Source organism: Choloepus didactylus, chromosome 23 (assembly GCF_015220235.1).
Source record: "Choloepus didactylus isolate mChoDid1 chromosome 23, mChoDid1.pri, whole genome shotgun sequence".
NCBI lineage: Eukaryota > Metazoa > Chordata > Mammalia > Pilosa > Megalonychidae > Choloepus > Choloepus didactylus.
The window spans coordinates 23,219,791-23,245,097 of NC_051329.1; the positions used below are offsets into that span (position 1 = coordinate 23,219,791).

At 41.8% G+C, this 25,307-nt stretch overlaps 1 protein-coding gene across 1 annotated transcript in view; it reads left to right on the plus strand.

Moving 5' to 3' along the window:
- Window positions 1-25,307, plus strand: part of MYO18B (myosin XVIIIB) — a 256,547-nt gene that overhangs the window by 121,147 nt on the left and 110,093 nt on the right. Inside the window, exons 27-32 of the mRNA XM_037816981.1 lie at window positions 406-527; window positions 3,107-3,261; window positions 6,877-7,000; window positions 7,680-7,880; window positions 12,187-12,297; window positions 15,859-15,963. Of these exons, the coding sequence (XP_037672909.1) occupies window positions 406-527; window positions 3,107-3,261; window positions 6,877-7,000; window positions 7,680-7,880; window positions 12,187-12,297; window positions 15,859-15,963 (818 nt within the window). The remainder of the gene's footprint in view (window positions 1-405; window positions 528-3,106; window positions 3,262-6,876; window positions 7,001-7,679; window positions 7,881-12,186; window positions 12,298-15,858; window positions 15,964-25,307) is intronic.

A 25,307-nucleotide genomic window follows, 5' to 3' on the forward strand; every position in this document is an offset into this window, starting at 1 on the left:
CAAACAACTGGATGCCATAATCTAGCCAAGTTGACACATAAATTAACCATCACACTCGCAGATGACTAAAACAACTCTTCTCTCCTCAAATATTGTGCATTCTCCTTGGATAGAGAAAGATATGTGTACCCTTGTACAGAGAACAGAATAAGGAGACCATACTTAGAACCAAGTGAGCAGGTGAGAATTTCAGACAGCTAGAGGTGGTTAGGAAAGACTGCCTGAAGGAAGTGGTTTTTTAAACTTGGTCTTGAAGCAGAATATCTTTACCTAAAGTCTAAGTTCAAGTTTCAGGGACTCCATAAATATTGTGAAGTTGCACGCAAAGTGTGAAGAAAGTGGAGAAGAATCTCCCTCACTCACCTCACCTCTCATCCTGACCTCCCTGATTCTGTTAAACAGCAGATGAATGGCAAATGCGCTTCAACTGTGCTCAGATGGAGAATGAATTCCTCAGGAAGCGTCTACAACAATGTGAGGAGAGGCTGGACTCAGAGCTGACATCCAGGAAAGAGTTGGAGCAGAAGGTAAGAAGTAGTGGATACTCAGGGAGTAAGCAGATTCTCACCTTCATTGTGGGTGAGCAAGGTTGTTGGCCAAATCTGGGAACCTTGTTCCATTATTGCAGGTTATGCTGACTCTCATGGTGGGGTGGGCTGTTTCCTTGTGTGTTTTGTAAACCTTGATTCAGAGCTCATCTTCAGCAGATCCCTCTGCTCCTCTCTCCGCTACCCCAGTAGTACTAGGTGGTCTGCTTGGTGGAATGTTCCTCCTTTTTTCTCTAACTCTTCTGAACTTCTTTTGTGTGTTAAGGCTATTTTTTATTGTGAGTTGATAATCAATAGGAGTTTATAAGTTGTTTTTTACTTTTTATTGGTTTTAATGGGAATCTTTTGTTAACAAGATTGAGGACGTATCTCTCCAGAAGCACATTTGCACTTTCTTCTCCAACAGCCCCCAAGATTATCCTCAATTCTAAGTTTCTGATTTTACAACATGTACAAAGTATCAATTTGATCTCTAAACGCACGTGAGGCTCAAATCTGGGGATTCTGGTTTTTACGGGAGTGTTTTCCCCCCACTCAGAGCCAGGGTGACGATAAGCTTTCTTATTCCTGATCTAGGCTAGTTGGTGGAGTTTTCTTGTACCCAGTCACTGAGATGCAGCTCTTGTGGCTTCTAACTTAATGCAAGGGACTTCATTCTAACTCCCCACTTTCCATGTGGCCCACATCTTGTCTTCTATCCTTGTCTGGGCATTCAAATGCAAGCCTCTGTCTCTAGGGGTAAGTCTAAATTCATCAACTGCTCTTCTTCTTGTCCAACCTGTTGACAGAACATCAGGATCTGCTGTTACTGTGACTTTGTGTCCCCTGAATTTTTGATATCCTGACATTTCCTGTTCTTTCTTCAAAGTTAAGCTTGAATTTACAAATATCATGTAATCTTGGCTAGCTGTTATAGATGACTATAGTAGTACACCGACCTCTTTATGTGTCTTGCATTGTCTCAGCCACCCCCAGTCTACACTCTGATCAGTGGTGAGTGAGTAAACAGGTTCTTAGAAAAAATAAAATCCCTGGTGTGTAGTGTTTGCCAGTTTCCATGGTGTAAGTACTCCTACCATGGCCAATTTCAAACTACCATTGTGAAATGTCACTGAACATGGAGTTAGGAAGACATGTGTAGAAATGGCCCTTGCAATCAGTATAAGCCAGCTCCAGCACACTGCTGGTTCCAACCACACTCATATTTTTTCTCCTTTCAAAAAATGCCTTATTCTTTTTCACCTCTGGGCCTTTGCATGTGCTGTTTCCTCTTTCCAGAGCACTCTTCTTTGCTCTCCCCTTCCCTAGATTACTCCAGCTAGCCTTAAGATATTAGATTAAATTCTGCTTCCTCCAGGAGCTCTTGCCTGATATAGACTGGGTTGGGTGTCCTTAAATTGTTTCCTCAAACATAAGCATTATCATGCTGTGTTGTAATTATCTGCTCACTTCCATTAAGTGTAAGCTTCATGAGGGTGGAGGTCATGTTTGCCTGTCATACTGTTATATCCCTATTGTAAGAGAAAAGTGTCATGTGAACCCCTTGAGAGGTGGGCAAGGGTGAGATCATGTGGGAGTTTATGAACAATGGAAGTGAGACTTAGTATCCTCCTTGGTGGTAGTAGTGGTCTCTTAGTAGTTACTTCTGAGACAGACATTAAATTGTGATCCCCAAGAGACATTCTGAGCAGTAGATAAACACAAAAGGACAACTGCAAAAAAGCAGCCCAATTCTTTAATAACAGATTGTAAAGCTGGGTCAGTTTCCTCAAGGAAGGGGGATATTCATGCTACATTAAAAAGTAATAAAACAGCAACCTTTTCTGAGCGTCAGAATATAAGAAAACATCCCGTTTGCCTTCAAATACTGAATTTAGAATTACAGGCTTCATTAACTCAGCGTTTTGCTTATTTAAGGCAATTCTTTAATGAGGCCATTTCTTCAAAGCGAGTGTGCTGAGTTGCTCTCTTTCCCAGATCCAAACTAGGACATTTGGGAGGGTGTTTCCTGGAGGAAGAGGCAAGAGGCTCTGCTTTTCTCTCTGTTGAAGGCTGTGTGCATTCCTGTGTAATTCAGCTCATCTACTGCCATTTGCTGCCCTAAACTTCAGGGCCTCTTAGTGGAACAGTTTCTTGCTCAGATTCTCTAAGTGTGTCATTTTGGCTGCTCCTCACATTATCTCCCCCAGGTAATGCCAACTGATGAGGATATTAATTATATGATATTCATGGAGCTGTGAAGTTGAGGCGCAGTACCTGAGCAGGGATGGAGGGTGGGAGCTGGGCATGTTGGCAGGAGGATTATTGAGAAAAAGTAAAGACAGCTTTAAGAGATGGACAGAATTACCCTGATTTACTCCCGAGCAAACTGAGGCTCAGAGAAGCAGCTTTCTCAAGGTATCACGGGTAGAAAATGGCCAAGACAGGATCTTTCTGGCTCCAGTGCCTGCTCTCTTTCCATTATGCCCATCCTAGAAATGGAAGCTTCTTGAAATATAAAGCAGAAAGCTCTGTTCAACTCCAACAGAGGTGAATTATTCACTCTGTCACTCCCACAGCTCAGGGAGCTGCAGACTGCTTATGAAGGGGCCAAGAAGATGGCTCACCAGCTGAAGAGGAAGTGCCACCATCTGACCTGTGACCTGGAGGATACTTGTGTCCTGCTGGAGAACCAGCAAAGCCGAAACCATGAGCTTGAGAAGAAGCAGAAGAAGTAAGTTGCACTATCACCTGGGCTGCCAGGGTGGGTTGCATTGGTGCTGGGGTCTTCTGGGGTCTTCAGGTTCTCTTCCTGAGTACCCTCACCTCTGTCATGCCTCCTCATCTTTGGGACTTGACCCCTCTGAATCTGTCCTAATTTTCTTTCCTCTCCCCTTCACACCTTATTGCCATATGGTTCTACCAAGAATTCAACAAGAAAATGTTTTTCTTTTCTTACCCTTCTCTAGTTCTGCTACCTCAGGAAACTTCCTTGACCTCTCTGGTCCTTAACATCCCCACTTGTCAAAGGAAGGGAGTATTTTGGAGTGTGCAGGAAGCATAGCATGGTGCTTAGGAATGCAGGTGTCTTGCGGTCAAACAACTCAGGTTCAAGTCCAGCTGTGCCCCTTTCTAGTTGTGTGACCTTAGGCAAGTCATTCGCCCTTTCTTAGCTTCAGACTCCTTATTCATAGGTTGGGATGAGAGTGCTCCCTTATGGTAAGGAATAAATAAAATGGTTCATATAGCCAAATGGAGTAACAGTCATAGGAGAAAATGCTGAAACTGGTTCCTATCCCCATTGTTGAAAATGTGACAAGAGAATGAGGAGGAGGCCAAAAATTTGAGTCACTTCCCTTTTCATTTAGAACTTGCTCTTTTCAGATAAAGTGCACAAACAAGATGCTAGTCTTGGTTCTGATAGTTGCTGCTCTGTTGGGATGCTGTCACAGCTAGGCAGTGGTAGTCAGATTAGAATCCAGATCCCCACTCATGGGCTTTCTTATGGAGAGCTGCAGGGCCTGTGATGTTTCCATCCCTTGACAACTTGGCTGTGTCTTAAATTCTGTAGCTCACTTGGTGAGGGTAGTGGTGGGCAGGGGTTCTGATGTGAGCCAAGCTAGCCCTAATGGAGACTGCATGGGTGGCAAATAGGTACAACTCAGCCTCCTTTAGAAGGTCCAGAATAAAACACAGAAAAACGTTTCTATGTGTGCCAGACAGAGTTTTGCTGAGGGTGCCTTTTTTTCCCAAAAGACAGCAAACAGAATTATATTTCCACAGGGATAGCACAGATTTTGAACTTGATCTGCATTAAATTTTTTTTTTTTTTTTTTTTGTCATTTATTCTGGCACTTTCCTGAGCTGGCTGCTTCATGCTGAAAAAAAGATCTTTTGGGGAGTTTTAGCATGCCCCCCAAACAAGAATGGTATATTATCTTCTTCTTAATATCTTACTCTGTTTTCCTTTCTACCTCCCCATGCGTGCTCAGGCTAAACTTTTTCTCTGCCCTGGGAAAAATGGCTCAGTCCTACCTTGGTCACTTGCTGCGTGACATTGTTAAATGACACAAATGTTTCTAGGCCCCAGTTTCCCTATCTGTAAAATGAAAGGTGTAAACTCCATCATCTCCCAAGACAATTTTGGTCCCCTGTGGGTTACACTCCTGTTCTGACAGACTTAAGGAGGGTTTCAGCTCTTTGATGGGTTGACGACCATCCTCTAGAGTTTGTGCAGCCAGAAACTTCCATCTATCTAGTCCTTCCCCTAACCTCTTGAGCAGAATCCCCCATTCCAGGCACTCAAGAACCTCCTCACAATGTTCCACTAGAAAAGTCCCCATTTCTTTGTAATTAAATTTCCTCCTCTCAGAACTTACCTGTTCTGTGACTCAGCTCCCATCTCCTGGTCGAAGCTAATTTATGTTGGGATGCTAATTGCAGATAGCAGCAATTACCTTTCTAGGTGGATCAGAATTTTAGTAGGGGTGCCTGTGAGGGCAACAGAAATCTCAGTCTAATGGAATTTCAGGTACAGTGACTATGGTGAGGGAGAGATTTAGAAGTCAGTGATACTTCTTTGTGTTTCTGTAAGTTTAATCAAACTGTGGCTGTAGCTGCTTCCTGGGTGGAGTGATGTTTTGATGCTAGTAGAGAAGTCCCTGTCATCATCTCAGCTTCCAAGTTGAAAGTGGACTGCAGTGGTTCCATTTTGGGTTGGCTTCTTGTTGCTATGGTTACCAATTGGGTCATAGAGCTCAGTTCTGAGGGCTGATGGAACTCCCAGCCCGCTTCCTTGGGGTAAGCCCTGTGCTGGGTTCATTGACTCCCACAACTGTGGGACACTGGACCCTAAGCCAGCTTCAAGTAGGGTGAAGGTTGTGAGTGAATCCATCTGGTGTCAGGAAGTTGGCCAGTTGGTGTGCTCCATTAGCTGGGGTCTGTAGAAGCCATTCTTGAGCATCAGCTGGCCTGCTAAGTCAAAGGACTCCTCTGAACTATCAGTCACTCTGTGGCACCCACCATTTTACCCTACCTTCCCAGGGCATGGGCAAGTGGGTAGGAGACTACCTCAGACAGTAGAGAAGCTGGGTTCAGAGCCTATCTCCACCGCTTTGGAACTTTGGGCTGAGTCACTCCACCTCTCTGAGCCATCAGTTTCTTCCTCTGTAAAATAGATATAATAACATCTTTCTGCTGAATTGTTGTAAGGACTATGAGGACCCCAGCACAGTACCTGGCACATTTGGACTGTTGGATCATCACTGTCATCACAATGTTTCCATTCAGAAGAAGCAAGTGGTGCTTCTTGAATGTTGTCACCAACAGCCAATCAGAAAGTTCCTGGGCCGTCCCAACAGTAGAGCTCCCTTGTATGCCGGATGATTGTCTTTTTCAGGTGTCTGAGACTTCGGATGATCCTCTCATATTAGGAGACACTGGATAACCTAGTCACAAGGGAGAATTTCTTGTCACCAGGGCCCAAACCCAATGCCTAGTTCTGTCATTCTGGCCACACCCAGTTCTCTGGTGCAGTGGGACTTCCTGTTTGGGCTGAGGGCAAGTGAACCAAAGCCACACCCTGCTGAGGCTTGGCAAAGGCTCCTCCATTGGGTGTCCTCATCTGCAATAGGGGCAGAAGGTTGGGACAACTGAATGGGTGATTTTTTCATCCAGTAGTAACCATCATTGAGGGGAAGGTGGGCCCTAATGATGCATTTCCTAATTCCCTGAAAGGTTCTGAGTAGGATTGTCTAGTCTTTGGGTTTTCTGCTTGGAAAACAAATGAAGACAATATTGAATGTATAAATATCCATTTATCAATAATCATCATCTTTAACATGGTATATGAGTGCATAAGGCACACATTATAATACAAAATATGTAATATAGAATATCCCTTTTTGTGTGAAGATACATTTATTCATTTGATCATGCTGCAAACATTTATTAGGTGCCAAATCTGGGCTCAGTAGGGTTAAAGGTTCTGGGCATATAGTGGCAAACCACAATAGGTAAGTTTTTCTTATGTACCTATATATTTTTTACTTTATTCGTGAATAATCTGTATACAACTGGATTCTATTTTTATTTTTATCTATATATTATAACAGATTTTTAGTAAGTGTATCCAGTATTTTTGTGGAAGTTGTAGATAAACCCTAGGAGTTGCTCTTTGATACTCGAGATTCATACCCAACCTCCACAATTTTACATAAAATAATTGAGCAAAGCCTCCATCATTTCATTCTTTGTCTCTGGAGTAGTTCTTGGCAAATGAGCTGCCTTTCTCCACCCCTGTCCCAGTTTCCCCACTGTTGTGCTATGTCTCGCATTCTTCCTTGCACAGGTTTGACATGCAATTGGCCCAGGCCCTGGGTGAGTCTGTGTTTGAGAAGGGCCTCCGTGAGAAAGTGAGCCAGGAGAACACCAACGTCCGGTGGGAGCTAGGCAAGCTTCAGCAGCAGGTGAAGGTAAGGAGGTGGGCCTGGGGCCATATTGGCTCTTTGTCACCAGAATCTAGGAAACCCCATGGTGCCACCACTGCAAATGGTGACTAGAGAGAACACTTTGTGGGTGTCCTGGCCTACTAGGCAGCATAGGAGCAGACCCCAGCTTGACTTATAAAACAAACAACAGTTAGCAGATTGATAATCAAACCTCTCTAGCTTGAGGTCATGATCTCACTTTGGCCATCTGCATGGCTTCCAGGGTGTCCACCTGGGAAGTTTGAGAGGTGCAGCAGAGAATGAGTTAGTTACAGATGGCCCAAAGCTATTTGACCCCTGAAGCTGACTTTCTAACCTGGAATGGTCATTTCTGGAAGCTTGGCCTCCCTGCTCCAGTCAATGCCTCAGTCCCAGCCTCATCAGGCACATGGCAAAGCTTTAGCATCAGGGTACATACTTCCCTTACAAACTTTGAGATCTAATTCCAGGGACAGTGGCACTGTTGTCTCATGAACACCCTCACCACTGCCTGTCGGAGCTATCCCAGAGAGCAGCTCTCACTAGCAACCTGCAGAGGGCGCTCTAAGGAGCCCTGAGGTGAAGAAGACACATTGAAAAGTGGAAAGGCAGTTTCAGGGGGTCCTAGAGGTATCCCTGGGGCCATGCTATATGTGACTTGGATTCTGCTCTTTTGTCTTTGTAGCAAAAGGAGCAGGAAACCTTGCAGCTGAAGCAGGAGGTAGAGATGCTGCAGGCCCACAAACAGGAGCTGCTAAGGTCTCCCTCTCTGGGGCAAAATGGCATTGCTGGTTTAAAGGAAAGGCTCTGGCAGCTGGAATCCAGTGCCCTTGAGCAACTGAAAATCCAGAACCAGCAGGAAAACACCATTAAACAGCTGGAGCAGGTATGAAAGCTCTATCCAGGGGCCACGCCCTGTCCTGTGCTGGCTCCAGTTCAGAGTGATATTGTTCAAGTAGGACACAGACACCTCACTAGGCTGCTCCTCAAGCTTCTGTGGCTCCCTATTGCCCCCCTCCCTGCCCCCCCAAGAGAACCTCTAACCCCCTAAACGTGAGATTCTGATCCCCCATGATTTAGCCCTTGCCTTGATATCCCCTACTTAGAGAAGCCTGCTCTGATCACCTGGAGAAGTAATCCCATCCCCAGGCCAAATTCACTTTCTATCTCCTTATCTGGTTTGCTTTTCCTTCATAGTATCCTCCTCTATCATACTATACTTTTGTTTTTTCAATTTGCTCAATGACTCTATGTCCCATTAGGATGTAAGTTCCACAAAGGCAGGATTATTGTCAATCTTACTTATAAGTGTAGCCCCAGAACCAAGAATGAGGCTAGATGGTTGTGTTCTATGATTAACTCTTGTCCAAATAGCTAACCCTTTTTGAGCACTGCCTGTGTACTAGTCTCAGCCCTAAGCTCTCCCCGCCCATCATCTTGTTGACTCTCCACAAGAACCTTGTGTGGTGAGATGTTAGCATGTGGAAGCTAGTCTCAGAGACAGAATAAATGGCAGGGGTGGGATTTGGATCCCACATCATCTGACTTGACAGGTTTGAATACCTACTCTGTACACAGCCTCAGAGAAGACTGGAGTGCTATTCTATGGGAAGTGTAAAAGACCTAGGGTAATAAGGCACGTTTAGCAAACACTCTTGTACCAGTATCCTCGACCAGGTACCAGATGAATATTTTATTTGTCGTCTTCTTTGTTTATGCTCCCACCTCATTCCACAAAGAACTTGAGGCAACTTGTAAGATCTGTGCACAGTAAAATATAAGATTATACATATAACAATCTGAACCAGAAAAATACTCAGTAAAATAGACACCAAAGGGGGGTTGGTGCAGGGAATTGAAATGCAGACACATGAATCATGTAGTTTACACACTTAATAGTTTTAGCTCTAAAATTCCTGGTGGCCAGAGAGAAAAAGGAAATATGAGTTATGTGCTTTTTAAAATTATCCCTATGATATAAGCAAACCATTTTTTTTTCAAGGGGGAAACAAAGCTTCTCCTGATGCTTAACTTTACAGAAATTTCTCTTGTGGAATTTCACAAAGGACAATTATTTTTAAATGGTTTTAAGGCTGGAACTCATTTTTCAAAGAAATCTGACCGAGTAGTGTAAATATGTAAAGCATATAAGCTCTGAGCATCTCTGTTGTACTAGAGTGAGGAGACCTCGGTGCTGGCCCCTGCTTATCCAAGTCTGGTATGTCAGTTAAGGAACTGAGTCAGTGACTGGTGGAACAGAAAACAAAGCTCCTTTACTCTCTTGGTCAGCTCATGTTTGTTAAATACCTAATAAGGATGTAGGAGTAAACCAGACAGATCTGGTCCCTCTTCTCTCAAAGTTCATAGCCCTGCTGAGTATTATGGAGAAGAATGAGATGCTATGGTGTGAGAAACAAGCACTATTCCTAAAAAGGAATAAATGCTCACCCAATTGTGGAGAAGAAAAGAATTTATTCACGATCTTGCAAGAACAGGCATGCAACCAAAATACGGTGGTTGACACGCAGAACAATACAACACTGCATTATTTATGCCCTAAGCCTAACACACAGGTCCCTCCCCTGTTTCCCCATTGGCTGGATACTCCAGAGATTACAGCCTATTCGACAGACCTAACTAACCTGCTCAAATTTGAAACATTCAGCCTGCGCAAAATTGAAACATTCAAAATAAGTCTCCAGCACGAATTTGAAACATTTGAAACAAGAAACATTTGAAACAAGTCTCTACCCCTGGCTGCAACTGTTATGCCCGTTTAAGGCACTGACACCACTTCTATGCTTATGTGGCCTTTTTTCTTTGTTCTTTAACTGTAGAGCCAGTCTGAGCTAGTTAGGTAACAAGTTATGAGGCTATTTTAGGAACCTCTACACCTCGCCCCCTGCCCCCCAGTCTCCACCTTGCAAGGATAATGGGCAGATAAACAAGAGGACCGGCCACCGATTACAGCTTTGCTTCTTAACCCTCTGCCATTCCCCTGAGCTGCCCCCACCCTGTGTGAAAGCTAAACTTAATCTAATTCTCACATGTGGGAACATTTAGCTCACAGATCTGGTCTTGAGAGCAGAGTTGGGGGAGTAGTCAAGGAAGACTACCTGGAGTAAGTGACATTTACTAAAGCTGAAACCTGAAGGCTGAGTCAGAGTTGGCCTGTCAGAGGCAGGGAGAACAGCCTGTGCAAAGGCCTAGAGGCAAGAAAACCCTATGACATTTAAGGAATTATAATATGACCACATCAGTTGGGGTCTTCAAGGCAACTCACTGTCTGTATAATCTTAAGTGAGTCCCCCGTTGTGTCTACACTTAAGTCTCCTCATCTGAACAATGATATATGGAGTCTTGTCAATCATCTAGCCCCCCCCACCTCCACCCCCAGCTATGAATCTGTGAATGTTCACAAAGAAGTTGGAATCTGTAGGTCTTTAAGGAACAGGGAGGATGGCACAGCTCACACAGCAACCCTGTGTTGTATAAATGAGCAGGATCCTCGCAGAGCCAAGAATAAAGCAAGCACTGTTGAAAATTGTCTTAACTCTTTGAGATACCACCAGGGGCCATTCAGCACTTGGAAGCAGAAATGTACTACCATGATCTCAGGGACCTGAAAGCTAATGCAGCTTCCTAGTTTTCTGCCCTCAACTTATTCTGGAAGCAAGGCTGACTCAACACTTTCATCCATCTTTAGCTTCACCCATAACCTCATACTGCATTGTGCCCTTTTAGACATTCTGTAGATATTTATTGTTTATAATATAGCACTTTTTTTCCAGGGAATGTTATGTTAACTCGTATAAGCTCGGCATAAATGGTATTACAGATGTCAGGAGTATCCACAGGGCTGGAAAAAATGAAAAGAAATATTGTATTTACTTGCTTAGACTCCTCATTTTGGATTATCTTCCTGTAACCTCTGTCATTTTAAAAGGAGAAGGAGGGAAGTTAACATTTAAAGTGAGCTTACATTATGTCAGGCACTGTGATAGAGACTAGGGGCTCTGATGTATGGTAGCCTTTTTAATTTTCATGGATGTCGTACATAGCAAGGATTACTATCAAAATTTTAAAAGACCAAAATTGTTTTTTTCAATATTTAATTTTCATGTTAGGGCAGTAGTTATGAACCTCTGTGAACTTGGTTAGAGGGGTTGGAGCAATACCGTAAATGGTTAGAAAGTTATAGATTATATAAGCCATCTACACCACTGGGTTCCAAATGTTGCTCCAGGGACCAACAGTCCAACAAAATTCCATAAAAGTCTTAAAATATAGATTCTGGGACCCTGGGCCCCAGAGATTCTGATTTAATAGGTCTGGAGTGAATCTCTAGAATTTAATTTTTTTTTTTTTTTTTTTTTTTTTTTTAGTTCATTAGGTCATTCTAATGGGCCACTAAACTTGAGAAGCAAGGACTTAGATCAATCTCTCCATTATGCAGATCAGAAGTCTTGAACTAGAACTGGAATCCATGATTTCTGCCTCCAATTCCAGAGTGCTTTTTACAATATCATACAGTTTAAACATCAAGCATAGATTAGTTCTTTGTCTCTCATTTAAGAGACCTGGCTGCTTCAAAGGAATACAGCTCTTAATTATGTCAGACTGCCAGAAAGGAAGAGGATAGTTTTTTCTGTTTTCAAAAAATTGTAGAAAGGAAAAAAATATTTATGTGCCAGCCACTATGCTCGGTACTTTGCATGGGTTATTTCACTTAATGCTCATAGCAGTGTGCAAAGATGGTAAAGTGAATTGCCCAAAGTAACATCTTAGTCAAGTTATCTCCCTCACCATGCTTTCATCTCTCAATAAATAAACGTTTGCCTACCATCCATCCACCCATTCACCCATCCAAAATACTATCACTGATGCCCATTCCAGGGATGACAAATTTGTTTCATCTCAAGAGTGTTGAGAAGGGTTCTGAAGCTGCATCTGAACTCAGTAGGAAAGACTGTGATTGATTAGTGATGTCTGTTAAGACCATGGAATGAGATAGAGGCAGCATTTGGCCTATTTTTCTAACATTTGTGACCTTCCCAAGTGGCTAGGAGGATAACATGAGTCTCATTCCTGCACTCTAAAATTGAAAGGTGCAGTTGAAATGCCATGGTTGATATGGAAGGCCAGGGGAGTGGAGTGGGTTACCCTCATGTTGCTATCCTTGCTGTCCCCAGCTCCGCCAGCGGTTTGAGCTGGAGATCGAGCGGATGAAGCAGATGCACCAGAAAGACCGTGAGGACCAGGAGGAGGAGCTGGAGGATATCCGCCAGTCCTGCCAGAAGCAGGTATGTGAGCAGTGTGCACAGCTGTGCTCTGGGGCCCTGGCAGATCCCAATCTGGGTACCCTCTTTCTGTGAGTGAGGAGGAAGCCAAGGCCTGGGGACAAGCACTTTCTGCCAACCACCTGAGACCTTAGCCCCCTGGGTGCTTTTGAGGGTGCAGGAGCAGAAGTACTTTCCCTAAGTATGATCCTGGCACTTCAAAAGCCTCTGGAACTGTCTGGCATGGTCACCCCAAGTTTTGTGCCAAGAGCCCACCATGCCAGGTGACTGATGCCCTTGGTAAGCAGTTATCAGTTTCAAGAAGAGGACCAGTCCCTTCTGGCCATTTCCCTCACAAGTCCAATAATTTCTTACATTTTTTCCAAGCTATTTGCAGAAATTTCAAACAGTGTGCAAGAAAGCCATAAACCCTTGAAATCCTATGATCCAGAAACCATCATCATTACTGTTTTTAAATGTTCTTTCATATCTCTCTTTGCTCCATATACGCACATACATATTTGTAGAGATATCATTTTACCTAAATGACTTCATGCTGTTTTGAGGCCTGTTATTTTCCCAGCGGTTTGGCATGAGCCTCATTCCATGCCATTGAATACAGATCTAGCTTACATGCTTAATGGCATAAAAGTGTTCTCCCTTAAGCATGTGCTCTAACTTATTCAACAAATTCTCTGTCATTGGACATTTAAATTGTTTCCAGTTTTCCACAGACCTCTGTGGAATCTGGCCTCTGGAATTCATATACTCACAGTCAAATCTTTGCTTTCCCAACTTGACATTTGTGTGATCTTGGACAAGCGATTTTAATCTCTCAACTTCAGTTCAAATCTATTGCATTCCATGGCCCATTGCTTGTGTTCAGTGCTGGTCACTGAAAGTCAGTTTATAAGCCACACAAGAAAGCCAATTTTGTGAGTTTATTTGGAGTCAGGAATACTTGTATCAAGCCCCAATTCCAGTAACTACCAATTGTGGGGCTTTAAACAAGTTGCATAACCTTGCTTATCAGTTTCACTTTTCTCATTGGTAAAATGGGAATAATAGTGTTTATCTTGCAGGGCCTTGGTGAAGAGATCTTATCTGTTCAGTGAGATAACAGGCATGGAAACATGACATAGTCTTGTTTTATAATCCCTGTTCTTTGTAAACTTAAAGAGCGATAATGGTGTAGATTGCCAGGGAGTTGGCCCTACTTTCAAAGCCTGGTGGTTGGCTTGCTCTTGGGTGGAATCAGTCTATCCAGGAGGAGGGGAGAGGGGCAGGGACTTGGTGCCTTGTAGAACCTACCTTGGAGCATCTCCTCATTAGCACCAGAACCATCCTGGCAGGGTTGGAGGGGGCCTTGGAGATTGTCAGGGCTCTGCAGGAAACCAGGCATCCAGCTCAGCAAATCTTGGCACCCTGTCCACTCTGGGGGAGTGTTAAGAGCCAAGCCAGTTCTTCACCTCTTCACCTGGAGTGGTTGAGATCGCCACATATCTGTGCCTGTCCTGCTCCTCAAATGTTCCTTTTGGGTCCACTTTAAAGCTTAGTGTCTCTGAGGATTCACATGGGCCATCCTGGGAAGCCAAGTGTGTCCCCCCAGAACTCCCCAGGGTTGGGGAAGAGCTGGTGATTTGGGTTTCAGCCATAACTGAGTACCCTTGAATAAGTCACATAACCTCCCCAAGACTCCATTTTCTCAGCTATGAAATAGGAGTGATGATAGAATCTGTTCCACCCACTCTAGATTATTGTGAGACTCAGATAAAAGAATGGGAAGTGCCTTGTAAAGTGCTGGGAATTATTTTTAAGGGGGAGGTTTCTGCTTGTTTTGCATTATTACACCTTAGGGGAAAAATGAATGGCTCTTTATGAACACCTACTGGGTACCATGCACCAAGCTGGATTATGTTTGCCAATTTATTTAATCCTCACCAGAACACTATAAGAATTTATTGTCCTATTCTGCAGATGAGGAAACGGGTTCAGAAAGGTAGAGTGATTTGCACAAGGTCACCCAGCTGAGAATTAACATAGCCAGAACTTGGACCCAGGTATGCCTAGGTCCAAAGCCCAGCTCTTAACCAAGACACCAAGATCTACCAAGATCAAGTAGGAAGCCCTTGATATAAATCAACCTTGGGTAATGCTTCATCTTCTACTGTCTCTTGGGATCAATAAAGTACATGAGCTTACCAAAATCTGATAAATCCTGCTGCAAAGAACCTGTTAACTCAATGGTTCCCACACTCACTCTAGCATGACTGCCCTCTCTTCCCCACCCCTACATCATTAACCTTGAATACTGTGTGCAATGGTATGCTACAGAACACATTCAAGGGAACTACCTTGCTTGCTCTATTATTTTTATTATTTTGTATATTTTCCTAAATGTTTTAGCTTGTCCAGTCTTCATTCTAAAAGCATATGAGAGCAGAGCACCTCATATATCTCACTCTTAAAGTTTTACAGTGAACTAGCTTCCTGTGTAAGTGACCATCAATTGGTATTTTCTCTCCCCTCCGTGGGTTAGGAGGCAGAAGCATCCAGTCTATGTTCACGTGCTCTTGAGTGAAGGTTGCACGAGTTTCTGGTGCATTCCCAGAGTTCCAGTGCCTGATGATGGAGCCTGAGCCAGTGCTCCGACATATTAGAGAGGTGACTCAGACCCTCTAGAGACTTTTCTTTGGATTTATTTATAAAGGGAGAGCATGAGGTCAGAAAAAGGTGTTTTTTTCCTTATGACAGACACTCACATTGACTTCACATTCTAGTGACTGCTCTGCTCAGTCTATCTCTCACCATGGCAGGAAATCAATTGTTAGTGACCTGGAAGAGAATGCTGATGGCTGTCTGGGGTGCAGAAAGAGCTGGGACTAAAGATAGGACACAGACTCCTCCCAGCAACAAGTGACGTGGCGTATGGTCCTCTGAACCTCTCTGGAACTTAGTTTGCCCATCTGTGAAATGGGTTCATTGATGGAAGGGGGTGGAGAAGGCAGATGAAGGGGATGAAATAACATACAGGAGAGAGGCAGGGCAGGGGAAGGGTGGGGGTTTGCAGAGGAGAGGGTGGGCGCAAAGCACGGCTCTAGTGGGGCATTCACTTCACACGAGTACCCGCATTTGCCCAGAAATTGGTGAGAAATCAGAGCCAATTGTAAATTAAATGAGTTGTACTTAGCCAAATAATCACAAATGTGATTTTTTTTTTTTACTGCAACACAGTATGTTTGATAAGGGAGGTGGATGCAATTTAATATGTTGGAAGTAATGTTGGGCAGAATGAGAGTGCCAGGACCTATAAATATGTAAGCAGCCTTGGCTGTAGGAGGAAATGGGGAATGGGGCAGTGGGCTTCACAGGGAAATGGCACGGTACTCTCCATAACTGGCCAGCTCCCAGTCTTTTAGGCCCCTGAGTTCCAATAGAGACGCCCCTTCTCTATCACTAAAGCAGCACTTGTGGAACTGGGTGAGGGGCTACCAGCTTCCCTTCCCCTTGAGGGTCTGTACCTTGCAGGGTCTGTCTGGGTGGCATTCACTCACCCATACATGCATCTGCCCTTTGTGTCCACAGCTCCGTCAGCTTGAAATGCAGCTGGAGCAAGAATATGAGGAGAAGCAGATGGTCCTCCATGAGAAGCAGGATTTAGAAGGCTTGATCGGCACACTCTGTGATCAGGTAAGGAGGAAGACACCAGCAGACACTGGGGAGAACACAATCCCTGCCTCCGAGTACCATCAGAGAGGTGGATTTGTGGGGAGCCCAGCTGCAGGGGCATCACTCCTCTGGTGGTCAAAAAAGGCCAGGAACCAGGCCTTTCAGCTGGCCGCCCTCTGCTTCCCCCAACTCCCTACTTCTCTACCAACTCTGTCCTTGCCCACATCACTGACTCTTCAAAGGAGACTTCCAGGTGTCATAAACAGCAGGGTTCTTGGAAGAACCTGAGAGAATAACCAGAGTGAAGCCAGGGAGCCAGGGAGCTACAGAGGAAGTGGCCCTGCCTTCAGTGGCTGTCAGGATGAGAGTGTGACAGGCTTCGCTCTCCTGGGCTGAATGCAAATGGCCACTGCTCTGGAGAACAAGACTTGCCAGAGGCACCCAGTGGCCAGCCAGACCCAGAGTTAGGCAAACCTAGCTTTGAACACCAGCCGGGCCCCTTCTGTCTTTGTGGCTTTGGGTGAGCTAGTCAAGAGCTCTGAGCTTCTGGAGAGCAGAGCCTGTGGGTTGTTGCCATGGTATACCAGGAAGCGCATCCACAGCACTAGGGACATTTTGGGCTGGATAATTCTATGTGGTGGGGGCTGCCCTGTGCATTGTAGGGTGTTTAGCAGCATCCCTGGTCTCTACCCACTAGATGCCTGTAGCATGCCCCACCCCCACCAACTTGTGAAAAACAGAAATGTCTCCAGACATTGCCGGATGTCCCCTGGAGGCAAAGTCAACCTCTGCCCACTCCACATTGAGAACCACTGCTGCAGTAAAGCAGCCAGCAGAGCACACAGCCAGCTTCTGATTTTGGACTTGGGGAGGAAATTTCCTGTCCCCACCTGTGCAGCTACATGAAACTCCAACATCAGCGCAAAATGCCTGTGGCTTCCACAATTTCTCTTAAAGTATCCTAAGAATGTATTTTAATGTATTTGCTTAACATGTGTTCATTGACTATTAATCAGTAATGATCCTCCCATCAATATCCTTTCCCCAAAGTCATTCACTTTATTCACAAAGGAAAGTGAGCTCACTTTAGACAGTCATCAAGAACAGCTAGCCAGTTCTCCTACAAGATTGGTGCTCATTGTGCATTTTCAAAAAAATCAATTAAATGAGTTCTAGAACAGGGCCAGCACAGCAGTGGGCAGTGAGTTGGAAGCAGAGGCAATCAACAGGACAGCTACATAACGTTGCTTCTCCTCTGGGTTTTCTACTCATTCAGCCCAGGAAATTGGTGCCCCTAAGTGCAGGGCTATTTACCTTGAACCCTTTAGCATCAGAGCGTGAGAACACAGCCCAATACCTGATTCTAGAATAATATAGGCTGGAATCACTGGGAGAAAGTTACATTATATTCTGCATAGTCCATTTGGGAAAACAAAGTAGGAAATCCAATAAAGAAAGTTGTTTTTTTAAAAATAGATATTGCTAAAATAAAAGAAGTTTTTGCATTTAAAGGTAAGGGGACGTTAGATGTCTAAAATGCCATCTTTGTCTTTATCACCACTCTAGGACTTTTTAATGAATTACCACATTTAATTCTTGTAAATGTTTTTATTAGGACAGTTTCCAAACACATGGAAAAATATGACAAATAATGTAATTGGCATTCATGTACCAAGCACCCAGAGTTCACATAAATTAACACCTTGCCTTGTTTGAGTTAAACATTTTTAAGGAAACAAAAACTTAAAAGAAAAATAGCTCTTGATGGCCCTTCCTGATCACGTTGCCCCCTCTTCCTCCTTCCTGCCCATCCTTTCTTCTTTCTGTCTTCAGAAGTAACCATTATCCTGAAGTTGGAGTGTATAATCCCAGTGCATGTATATTTAAACTTGAACCACATGTAGTACATATGATTCTTGTACTTAGCTTTGCCCCCTGAATTCTGTGTTTTTGAGATTATACATGCAGCTTTGGTTCATTCATTTTTGCTTGTTACACAATATTCAAAAATTTTTAAATCCCATTCTTCTAGAGTTGGCTATTTAGTTGTTTCCACTCTAAGACACAAAACTGCTGTTTATATTCATGTATGTGTTTGACTAGGTCGCAGGCAAGAAATTCTCCATGGTATATAACTAGAATAGAAATTACTGGATTCTGGATTCTAGGAATGTACATTTTTGGAATTATTAAAAGCTTGCCCAAATTGTTTCCCCAAGTGATTGTGGAAATTTGCACTTTTACCATCAATGTACAAGATTTAGCTTCTCCTCATCCCCACCAACATATGGCGCTGTCTTACATTGCTACATTTTTGCCAGTCATTGAGTGTAAGATTATAAGGTATGCCCCTCATTACTACTGAAGTTGAGCATTTTTCACACTTTATGGTTTTCTCTTATGTGAATTGCCTGTTCATGGACTTTGCCTTCCCTTGTTTTTGCTATTGGTCATTCATAATCCTAATTTATGCAAGATACTAATCCATTTTTGGTTATGTATTTTTGTAAACATCATTCATTTATTTATATCTTTCAGTAATGTTTATTTTTTCCCTAAAGATCTTGGATTTATTTGTTGGATTTTTTTGCTAGGATTTTTTTGTGGTTACTGTGGCTATTGTGAATATTGTATGGTTTTTCTATTCCATGATTCAGTTAGTTTTTGTGGCACATGGGAATGCTATTGATTATTATATGTCGACATTGTATTTTGTATGCAGCAAACTTGAGGAACTCATTATTTTTCATAACTCATCTGTAGATTTTTTTGGATTTTCTGCATAGATAGTCTTACATTTGAAAATAGGAATAGCTTTGCCTCTTTCTTTCCAATTTTTAGACCTCTTATTTCTTTTTCTTAGCTTATTTTGCTTGCTTTGACCTCTGACATAAGACTGAATAGTAGAGACAGTGGGTGTCTTTTCCTTGTTCCTGGCTTTAATAGGAAAGCTTCTAAAGTTTCGTCATATACCTGACATTTTCAGTCTGTGTTTGCTAAGTAACCTTTATCAGGTTCAATCAGTTTTATTCTATTTCTGGTTCTCTAATGCTTTTTTTTAAAAAAAAAATCAGGTTTATTGAGATATATTCACATACCATACAGTCATCCATGGTGTATAATCAACTGTTCACAGCACTATCATATAGCTGTGCACTCATCACCCCAATCAATTTTTGAACATTTTTCTTCCTCCAAAAAGGATGAAAATAAGAATAAAAAGAAAAGTGAAAAAGAACACCCAAAGCATTCCACTCCTCCATCCCACTCCATTTTTCGTTTAGTTTTTGTTCCCATTTTTCTATTCATTTGTCCATATGCTGGATAAAGGGAGTGTGAGCCACAAGGTTTTCACAGTTACACAGTCACACCATGTAAGCTACATAGTTTTACAATTATCTTCAAGAATCAAGGCTACTGGGTTGCAGATCGACAGTTTCAGGTATTTCCTTCTAGCTATTTCAGTAAACTAAACTAAAAACTAAAAAGTGATATCTATATAGCTCGTAAGAATGCCCTCCAGATTGACGGCTCAACTCCATTTGAAATCTCTCAGCCACTGAAACTTTATTTAGTTTCATTTCGCTTCCCTGTTTTGGTCAAGAAGATTTTCTCAATCCCATGGTGCCAGGTCCAGGCTCATCCCTGGTAGTCACGTCTGGCATTGCCAGGGAGATTTACACCCCTGAGAGTCATGTCCCATGTAGTGGGGAGAGCAGTGAGTTCACCAGCTGAATAGGCCTAGAGAAAGAGAGAAAGTCCACATCTGAGCAACAAAAAGGTTCTCTGGGGGAGACTTTTAGGCACAATTATAAGTAGGCTTATTCTCCTTTGTAGTAACAAGCTTCGTAAGGGCAAGTCCCAAGATTGAGGGCTCAGCCTACTAAATTGTTCTCAGTGTTTGTGAGAATATCAGCAATAACCCAGGTGGGGAAGTCCAACATTTCCACATTTTTCCCCAGTTCCTCAGTGGGGCCCTGCAAATATATTTTTATTCTTTACCCAAATTACTTCGGGATGTATCAGGATTTCACACTAATCTGTACAAACCAACCAGATCTCACTTCCTATTGAAAGTTCCATGTAATTATGGTGTTTGAATAAACTGACCATACAGGTTAAATTATTTAGTGTGCTGCAGAAAGTATAGATCCTGCACCATATAAACATCTCTTCCCTTGGTCTCGCACAGAAGTTGAAATTTTAAAACATAGTCAGTATCTTTACCCTTTGGCCTGATTTGCCTTAGTCCTAACCAGATCTGCTTCATTCATATCTCTAAGTGAAGTCTGAACTCTTTTTCAGCTTTTTGAACATTTGCCCTGTGAGATAATGTGGACATTCATAGCTGCTGAGCTCTAGCTCTAAGTTTCAGGTGTCACACAGATACCCAAAGTTCCAGAGACCAACCAGGTTATACACAAAGAGCTGAATATCTCAGAATTTGGAGATAACCATTACAACTCAGGAATAGATGTGACTGTTCTAAGAGCTTATGATCTAGAGACCATTATAGTAAGCATTCCCCTGATAAGCTGTGCTCTAAGATTCAATCATCAGAGTTTACACAATGTAGTTAGTCCTATTAGTGAGGCATTATGATTTTGTCTTTTCGTTTCTGGCGTACTTCACTCAAAATGCTGTCTTCAAGATCCATTCACCTGCTTCATTCCTTCTTGCAGTTGCTCAATATTCCATTGTATGCATACACCACAGTTCACCATTCTGTTCATCAGTCTATGTACCTTTAGGCCATGTCCATTCATTGCAAATTGTGAATACTGCCGCCATAAACATCAGTGTGCAAATATCCATTCGTGTCACTGCTCTGAGATCTTCCAAGTATATACCCCATAATGAGGTTGCAGGACCTATGGAACCTACATACTTATCTTTTGGTGGAACCATGTATCTGACAAAAGACTTACATCTTGCATGTATAAAGAAATCCTTTAACTCAATGACAATAATACGGACAGCCCAATTATAAAATGGGCAAAAGATATGAAAAGATATTTCACTGAAGAGGAAATTCAAATGGCTAAAAAATACATGAAAAAATGTTCATCTTCACTAGCTATTAGGGAGATGCAAATTAAGACCACAGTTAGATCTCATCTCACACCAATTAGAATGGCTGCCATTAAACAAACAGGAAACTACAAATGCTGAAGAGGATGTGGAGAAATTGGAACTCTTATTCATTGCTCATGGGATTGTATAATGATACAGCCACTCTGGAGGACAGTCTGGTGGTTCCTTAGAAAACTAGATATCAAGTTAACCTTCAATCCAGCAATTTCACTTCTCGATATATACCCAGAAGATCTGAAAGCAGTGATTCAAACAGACATTTGGACACCAGTGTTCATAGCGGTATTATTCACAATTGCCAAGAAATGGAAACAATCCAAATGCCCTTAAACAGACAAGCAGATAACCAAAATGGTTATATACACACACGATGGAATACTGTGAGGTAGGAAGAAGGAACAAGGTCATGAAACATATGACAGCATGGATGAACCTTGAAGACATAATGCTGAGTGAAATAAGCCAGACACAAAAAGAGAGATATTGTATGTTACCACTAATGTGAACTCTGTGAAAAATGTAAAATAAATATTTTATATTGTAGAATGTAAGGGACCTAGAGATGGACAGCAACTAGTGAAGGGGGAATGATAATCTAATAAGAACAGATAAGCTGTTGAGGGTAATCTCAATGTTATGGGAATGCTCAGGAATGATTATGGTTTGCAGATTTTCTTAGGTATGGTAGGAACTTGTTGGAAGCAATGTAGTTATTTTAGGTTATTTGTTTTTCTTATTCCTTTGTTTTATTTTGTTTGAATTGTTTTTTTTAATTTTTGATAAAGTAAAAAAACTATTGCATTAAAAATTAGCTTCAATATAGTTATTTTAGGTTATTTGGTTTTTCTTATGCCTTTGTTTGATCATGGTTTGTTAATTTTCTTGGGGTATGGTAGGGACATGTTGGAAGCAAAGTAGTTATTTTAGGTTATTTGTTTTTCTTAATCCTTAATTGCTTTGTTTTGTTTGAAATGTTGTGGGGTTTTTTGTTTATTTTTAATTTTTTGATAAAGTTAAAACAAAAGAAATTTAAAAACCACTGATTTATTTTAAAAAAAGAGACTGCACTGTTGAAGTTGCATTGTCTTGATCAGTTGTCTATAGATGAGAAGGTCTATTTCTGAACACTCAATTCAATTCCATTGGTTGGTAAATCTGTCTTTATGCCGGTACTATGCTGTTTTGACTACTGTTGCTTTGTAGTATGCTTCAAAGTCAGGTAGTGTGAGACTTTTTACTTCATTCCTCTTTCTCAAGATATTTTTGGCTATTTGGGGCATCCTGCCCTTCCAAATAAATTTGGTTATTGGTTTTTCTATTTCTCAAAGTAACTTGTTGGGATTTTATTTGGTATTGCATGGAATTTATGAATCAGTTTAGGTAGAATTGACATTGTAACTATATTTAGTCTTCCAATCCAAGAACATGGCATGTTCTTCCATTTTTTTTAGGGTGTGGTTTGATTTCTTTTAGCAGTTTCTTACAGTTTTTTGTGTATAGGTCTTTTGAAGTCTTCAGTCTATTCCTAAATACTTGATACTTTTGGTTGCTATTGTAAATGGATTTTTTCCCTTGATTTCCTCTGCCTGTTGTTCATTACTTTGGTATAGGAACACTACTGAATTTTGCATGTTGATCTTGTAACCTGCCATTTTGCTGTATTCATTGATTTGCTCTAGTAGCTTTGCTGTAGATTAATCTGGATTTTCTACATATAGGATCATGTCATCTGCAAACAGTGAAATTTTTACTGCTTCCTCTACAGTTTGGATGCCTTTTATTTATTTATTTATTTTTTGCCGAATTGCTTTAGCTAGAACTTCCAGCACAATGTTGAACAACAGTGGTGACAGTGGGCATCCTTGTCTTGTTCCTGATCTTAGAGTGAAAGCTTTCAGTCTTTCCCCATTGAGTATGATGCTAGCTGTTGGCTTTTCATATATTGCCTTTATCATATTGAGAAAGTTCCATTCTGTCCCTATCCTTTGAAGTGTTTTCACCAAGAAAGCTTGTTGAATTTTGTCAAGTGTCTTTTCTGCATTGATTGAGATGATCATGGGGTTCTTCTGCTTTGATTTATTGAAGTGGTGTATTACATTAATTGATTTTCTTGTGTTCAATCAACTTTGCATACCTGGAATAAATCCCACTGATTGTGGTGTATGATTCTTTTAATGTGCTGCTGGATTCCATTTGCGAGTATTTTGTTGAAGATTTTTGCATCTATATTCATTAAAGAGATTGGTCTATAATTTTGTTTTTGTAGTATCTTTGTCTGACTTTGGTATTAGGGTGATGTTGGCTTCATAGAATGAGTTAGGTAGCTTTCCCTCCTCTTCAATGTTTTTGAAGAGTTTGAGCAGGATTGGTACTAATTCTTTCTTGAATGCTTGGTAAAATTCACATGTGAAGCCAGCTGGTTCTGGGCTTTTCTTTTTGGGGAGCTTTTTGATGACTGACTCAATCTTGTTACCTGTGATTGGTTTGTTGAAGTCGTCTATTTTTTCTCAAGTCAGTGTTTGTTTTCATTCATGCTTTTCTAGGAAGTAGTCCTTTACCTCTAAGTTGTCTAGTTTATTAGCATATAGCTGCTCATAGTAACTTCTCATTATCTCCTTTATTTCTGTGGGGTCGGTAGTTATGTCCCCTTTCCTATTTCTGATTGTATTTATTTGCATTCTCCCCCCGCCCCGCCGCCATTAGCCTATCTAAGAGTCTATCAATTTCATTAATTTTCTCAAAAAAAAAAAAAAAACTTCTGGTTTTGTTGATTCTCTCTATTGTCTTCTTGTTCTCCATTTCATTTATTTCTCCTCTAATCTTTGTTATGTCTTTGGGAGTTAGTTTGCAGTTCTTTCTCTAGTTTCTCCAGGTGAACAGTTAACTCCTCTATTTTTTTCTCTTTTTTCTCTTTTAATGTAGGCATTTAGGGCAATAATTTTTTCTCCAGCACTGCCTTTGCTGCATCCCATAATTTTTTGATATGTTGTGTTTTCATTGTCATTTGCCTTGAGGTATTGTTCTAGTTTGCTAATGCTGCTGGAATGCAAAACACCATAAATGGATTGGCTTTTATAAAAGGGGGTTTATTTTGTTACACAGTCACAGTCTTAAGGCCATGAAGTGTCCAAGGTAATGCATCAACAATCAGGTACCTTCACTGGAGGATGGCCAATGGTGTCCGGAAAACCTCTGTTAGCTGGGAAGGCATGTGGCTGGCATCTGCTCTAAAGTTCTGGTTTCAAAATGGCTTTCTCCCAGGACATTACTCTCTAGGCTTCAGCTTCTCTCCAGTCTGTCACTCACAGTTGCTCTTGGGGCATTTGTCCTCTCTTAGCTTCTCCAGAGCAAAAGTCTGCTTTCACCGGCTGTCTTCAAACTGTCTCTCATCTGCAGCTCCTGTGCTTTCTTCAAAGTGTCCCTCTTGGCTGTAGCTCCTCTTCAAAATGTCACTCTCAGTTGCTCTTGGGGCATTTGTCCTCTCTTAACTTCTCTGGATCAAGAGTCTGCTTTCAATGGCTGTCTTCAAACTGTCTCTCATCTGCACTACTCTCTCAGTGTTCTTCAAAGTGTTCCTCTTGTCTGTAGCAAGCTTGCTCCTTCTGTCTGAGCTTATATAGTGCTCTAGTAAACTAATCAAAGCCCATGATGAATGGGCAGGGCCACACCTCCACAGAAACTATCCAATCAGAGTCATCACCCACAGTTGGGTGGGGTGCATCTCCATGGAAACACCCAAAGATTTACAGTCTAATCAACACTGATATGTCTGCCCACACAAGATTACATCAAAGATAATGGCGTTTTGGGGGACATAATACATTCAAACTGGTACAGGTATTTACTAATTTCTCTTCTAATTTCTTCCTTTACCCACTGGTTGTCTAAGAGTGTATTGTTTAGCCTCCATATATTTGTGAATTTTCTGACCTTTTGCCTGTTATTGATTTCCAACTTCATTACATTATGATCTGAGAAAATGTTTTGTATAATATGAATATTTCTTAAATTTGTTGAGACAGACTTGCTTTGTGACCCAAAATGTGGTCTATCCTAGAGAATGATCTATGAGCACTTGAGAAAAATGTGTATCCTGCTGTTGTGGGGTGTAGTTTTCTATAAATGTCTGTCAAGTCTAGTTCATTTATCGTACAATGCAACATCTCTGTTTCCTTATTGAGCCTCTGTCTAGATTTCTGTCCATTGAAGAGACCAATGTATTGAAGTCTCCAACCATTATTGTAGAGGTATCTACTTCTCCCTTTAGTGTT